This window comes from Triticum urartu, chromosome 2A (genome assembly GCF_056163025.1).
Source record: "Triticum urartu cultivar PI428250 chromosome 2A, HENAU_Tu73, whole genome shotgun sequence".
NCBI classification, from domain to species: domain Eukaryota; kingdom Viridiplantae; phylum Streptophyta; class Magnoliopsida; order Poales; family Poaceae; genus Triticum; species Triticum urartu.
The window spans coordinates 715,748,889-715,754,466 of NC_141874.1; the positions used below are offsets into that span (position 1 = coordinate 715,748,889).

The 5,578-nt window shown below is 49.9% G+C and overlaps 1 protein-coding gene across 1 annotated transcript; it reads right to left on the minus strand.

Annotated features, from left to right (window-relative positions):
- Positions 1-1,735: 1,735 nt before the first annotated feature.
- On the minus strand, positions 1,736-4,972 carry LOC147987063 (uncharacterized). Its single transcript, XM_087542263.1, has one exon. The coding sequence runs from the start codon at positions 4,970-4,972 to the stop codon at positions 1,736-1,738; it is 3,237 nt and encodes a 1,078-aa protein (XP_087398389.1).
- Between the last annotated feature and the right edge of the window lie 606 nt (positions 4,973-5,578).

Consider the following 5,578-nt stretch of genomic DNA (forward strand, 5'->3'; position numbering starts at 1 on the left):
CTACAACTCCCTTTGTTATGTTAAAAGAAATTGACTCTGCTAGCAATTTATGAGTAATGCACGAGGAGAACCACCTGTGCCAGGGTTGCCACTACAAATTTAAAGCAATAACAAAGAGTCGCCCGGGTTAATAAAATTAAGATAATTAACTCAGGAAAAACCTTTTGGAAGCTACATTGTGGGATTTTGACCTAACCGTTTAAGGTTGAGAGGGTTGCGCAAACGAGGCATATAAGGCATACCCTGTAAAGCTTACAAATAAACCAGATATGGAGATGGAGACTAAAGTTGCTTTTTCACGTACTAATAATATTCTAACAGAAGTAAAACACAATTTGTGGTGAGATTCACGTAGCTACTTGATGATCCTTCCGTGTGAGAGTCGACAGCGTGCCAAGCACAGCAAGCAGCAAAACAGTCCGGTCCTAGTGGGCTTGGGTCGGGGCTCTTTAATTTTGAACGGCTGGGCTGGGCGAAGCTTCAGAGGCATTTCTTAAAATCACCTTCCAACAGTGTGGAGGCGTTCTCGACGATCGCCTCAAAAGATCACACCATATGAGGCGTTTTCCACAATCACCGGGATACATCTTTCCCTTCGCGAGTATCTGTAGCATTTTTCGGAAACGCCTCCTTAGACAATCGGAGGCATTTTCTGAGCTTTTAAAGGCGTTTCTGAATACCTCCTAATTCCTACCGTGCTGTAGTGAATGCACTTTCACCAGCCATTAGCGCGGTTTGTTCGCAGTGCGTTGTACGTTCGCTCTGCTCTGTTTTCTCAGGTTTCTTTTCCTTTTCATTTTCTTTTGCTTTTCCCTTCGGTTTTATTTATGTTTTTTTGGTCTGTCATTTTCTTTCTTCATTTTTCTTTGATTTTCTTTGTTTTCTCATTGGTTTTTTCTTTCTTTCTTAGTTATAATTTAGTTATCTTTTGTTTCTTTCTTGGTTTTCTTCATTTTTTTGTTGGTTTTACCTTTTTTTAACATGTCTATTTTTTCCTCGGTACATAATGCACATTTTTAGAGCACACGTGAACCATTTTTCTGATACACGTTGGACATTTTTCAAATACAGGGTGTACAATTAAAAAATACATGTTTTGAACACTTTTTCAAATACACAGTAACATTGTCCAAACTAAGTGATTTCCCCACGCCTTGCAGCGGGAATTGTAAGATTAATTTTGAATGGATTATGTAGTTCTAAGATTAATTTTGAATGAATTATGTAGGAAGAAAATGTTGTAAATCAAGTGCTACTCTGTTGAAATGTAGAAATGTTTCATACTTGTATTATGTGTGAACAAAAGCTATGCTTGTACCGTTGACCATATCAGTTGCAACAATTAAACTAATGCACCTCAATAGCCTTTAGAAAACTAAACAAATTAAATAATATCCAATGTACTCCCTCCGTTCGGAATTACTTGTCGAAGAAATGGATGTATCTAGACGTATTTTAGTTCTAGATACATCCATTTTCGAGACAGGTAATTCCGAACGGAGGGAGTAATAGATATGTCTATTAACAATGAAATAGGCATGTTGATGTCGTTTTCACATGGCTGAAAAAATTTGTTAGTGAGTTGGAAGACTTTTTTTTGAAAGGACGCAGGAGAGCTACGCATTTCATTTAGAAGAACGGCGAGGGAAACGCCAACTGTACATAGTAGGAGAAGAAATCACCCAACAAGGAAGAAGAAAAAAGGAAGGGAAAAAAACGCCAAAAGGCAGGACAGCTACTCTCGCATCATCAAGTGCCGGCCTCCCGCCAGCGCCCAGGAGATCCTTTCTTCGTCCGCTTTGAAAAGGACCGATGCAGGTGAGTGCTCTACGTTCTGGAAGATGCGATCATTTCGCTCCCGCCAAATTTCCCAGATCAGCAGCAGCACCAAGGAGCGCGCCTTCTTCGCCGTCGCCGGGACGGCGGACAGCTCACTGAGCCAAACTTCCATGGTGCCATTCCCACGCCAGGACGAAGCCGAGAGAGCCGGTAACTGGAATTTTTCAGCTGCCTGGTCCCAGAGGCTGACCGTCCAAGGACATTGCAACATGAGATGCTCAGCTGTCTCAAGGTTCCGCCGACATAGTGGGCAGAAATAAGAGTTTGGCCATTGCCTAGCCAGCAGTCTATCGGCAGTCATGATCCTATTCTGCGCAAGAAGCCAGGCAAAAAACTTGTGCTTCGCCGGCGCCCAAGCTCTCCAAATCGTGGACATCGCTCCGTAAGCCGCAGATCCCGTGACCTGCAGCGTGTATGCCGAGTGCGCGGAGTAGCATCCATTTGCCGAAAAGCGCCATTCGAAGGAGTCGGTCTCGGTCGCAACAAGGGGTGCCACGGCAGCTACCTTTGTCCAGAGCGCGACAAAGGATGGAAGGGTGTCAGCCGTGATACGCCCTTGCAGGTCACGTACCCAACGGCCGTCAGTGAGGGCAGAAGCCACCGTCCCACGCTTACAGGCAGTAATGTTGAAGATGTCGGGTGCAATGAGGCATGGGGCTTGCCCTTCCAACCAAGCATCAAGCCAGAAGCATGCCGTTCGCCCATTACCAAGCTGGCAGCGAGTTGCCATGGCGAACAGCTGGTGGTCGGTCATGGAGCATGGCGTTGGTAGTCCCACCCAAGGTCGAGAGGGGGCGGTCCTTGCAAACCAGAGCCATCGCAGCCGTAGCGCAATGCCAAACTGTCGCAGGTCCACGATACCAAGCCCTCCAAGATTCTTCGGTCTGCAGATCCGGCGCCATGCCACTTTACAGTGACCACCATGACAACTCTCATCGCCACGCCATAGCCATGCCCGACGCAACTTATCGATTTCCCGACGAGCCCAGGCTGGCAGTTCAAACATAACAAGCCAGTAGACTGTCATGGAAGAGAGAACGACGTTGATAAGTACGAGTCGACCTGCTGTTGTTAGGAGGCGAGCCTTCCAGCAAGCCAGGCACGCCCGGATGTCCAACAACGGCTGATAATCAATCTTGCGCAGCTTCCTGAGGGAGAGTGGTAATCCCAGGAACCGGGTTGGCATGGCAGCGACACGGGCGCCGAAAGGGGCGACGATGTTCTGCAGATCAAGTCCATCGCACCTGATGGGTATCACGGAGCTCTTCGCAAAGTTTACCCGCAGTCCCGTCACATCACCGAAAGCGGAGAGAATGGATTTGAGTACCACCACTTCATCCCTTACAGGGTTGATGAAGAGGGCCACGTCGTCAGCATATAAGGAGACTCGCACCGGTGGAATCCTACCTCGTAGCCGCAACAGCAGGTTGTTTTCAACCGCCTTATCGATGAGGCGTTGCAAAGGCTCCATGGCCAGGATGAATAGGAACGGAGAGATGGGTTCACCCTGACGAACTCCTTTGGCATGTTGAATTGGGCTTCCAACGCTTCTGTTGATGATCACTCGCGAGGATGGAGAGGATATGATCATAGCGATCCATTCACACCACCTTTCACCAAAACCCCGTGCCTTCAACATGTTAAGCAGATAGGGCCAGGCCAGTATATCAAAAGCTTTGGCAATATCTAGCTTCAGAGAAAGCATAGGGCGTTTAGTCCGGTGGAAGTGACGAGCCAATCCTTGAACGAACAGAAAGTTATCCTGGATGCTACGTCCTTTGATAAATGCGCTCTGCCCTGGCGAGACAAGTTCCGGGAGGCGCTTAGCTAGGCGCATCGCCAAAACCTTGAGAAAAAGCTTGGCAACACTGTGCAGCAGACTGATCGGTCGAAAATCTGACAGTGCATTTGCTCCATCCACTTTAGGAATTAAGACAACGTGAGCCCCATTCAATCTGTCCAGGCCACGAGGGTTAAGTTGGTATAGTTGCTGGAACGCGATCAGGAGATCAGAGATGATGATATCAGCAGATGCCTTGAAAAAGGATCCAGAAAACCCGTCCGGGCCAGGAGCACGGTCTCCCGGCAGGTCTTTTATTGCATTCAAAATTTCGTCCGCTGAGAACAGGGCTTCAAGTTCAGTGAGGTTCAGCTGCGGCAAATCCAGACCTGCCCAGTCAAAATCCGCTACCGCTGCCGCCGGTGCGCCAATCGAGCTTGTGAAATACTCCTTGGCCACCTGTTCCTTGTGAGCCTGGTCCGTAGCGATGGCCGTAGGCGTGCTGAGCCGAGCTATGAAGTTTTTACGGCGCCGGCTGTTGCATTTCAGGTGGAAAAACTTAGAATTAGCGTCCCCAAACCGCAACCACTTTACTCTAGCATGCTGTCGCGCCTTGATGCGCTCCACCACACACAGTCCGAGGATCCTGGATTTAAGGTCACGCCGGAGCTGCATCTCATCCTCTTCCAAGGGTCTGGACTCTTGCGCGACGTCGAGAAGGAGAAGAGTATCCTGTGCCATAAGAAGCTGCAGTCTGATGTCTCCAATACAATTTTTCTGCCAAAGCTTGAGGGCCCGCGCCGTTTGTTTGAGCTTATAGTGGAGGCGCCCAAGGGCGTTGAGCGGGGGGCATGGCTGATTCCAAGCAGAGGTGATCACATCTCTGAACCCGTCAATATGGGTCCAGAAAGCCTCAAAACGGAAACGCGGCGATCTTCGCGGTGTGCTTTCGCAGGTCAGAAGTAACGGATAGTGGTCTGACATAGCCGTGGTCAAGGGCTGCAATCTGGCATTGGAGAATCTCAGGTCCCAATCCGTATCACAGAATGCTCTGTCAAGCCGGACCAGCGTAGGGTCGGCCTGTTCATTGGACCAGGTGCAACGGCGCCCAGATAACTTGATCTCTTTGAGCTCGCTGTTGTTTAGTGCATCACAGAAGCGTCTCATCATCCGGATATTTAGATTAGAGTTGTTCTTGTCTCGCGCCTCATAGATGAGATTAAAACCTCCAATAATTATCCATGGCACAGGGGTGGCAGCACGGATTCGTGCCAAGTCAGCTAAAAAGAGCAAACTGGCATCATCCTCACACGGCCCGTAGACCGTGGTGATCAACCATGGGGCATCACCCATGCAAGGATTTTGTTGCGGAACGTAGCAGAATTTTAAAATTTTCTACGCATCACCAAGATCAATCTATGGAGTCATCTAGCAACGAGGGGAAGGGGAGCGCATCTACATACCCTTGTAGATCGCGAGCGGAAGCGTTCAAGAGAACGGGGTTGATGGAGTCGTACTTGTCGTGATCCAAATCACCGATGACCAAGTGCCGAACGGACGGCACCTCCGCGTTCAACACACGTACGGTTGGGAAGACGTCTCCTCCTTCTTGATCCAGCAAGGGGAATGAGAGGTTGATGGAGATCCAGCAGCACGACGGCATGGTGGTGGAAGCAGCGGTGATCTCGGCAGGGCTTCGCCAAGCTCCAACGAGAGAGAGAGAGGTGTTACGAGGGGAGAGGGAGGGGCCAGGGACTTGGTGCGGCTGCCCTCTCTCCCCCCCACTATATATAGGGCCCCTAGGGGGGGCGCCGGCCCTAGGAGATGGGATCTCCAAGGGGGGCGGCGGCCAAGGGGGACTTGCCCCCAAGCCAAGTGGGGCGCCCCCCACCCCTAGGGTTTCCATCCCTAGGCGCAGGGGGACGCCCATGGGGGGCGCACCAGCCCACCAGGGGCTGG

Coding starts and splice junctions, on each gene's coding strand:
- LOC147987063 (XM_087542263.1), bottom strand. CDS start 4,972: ATGGGTGATGCCCCATGGTTGATCACCACGGTCTACGGGCCGTGTGAG.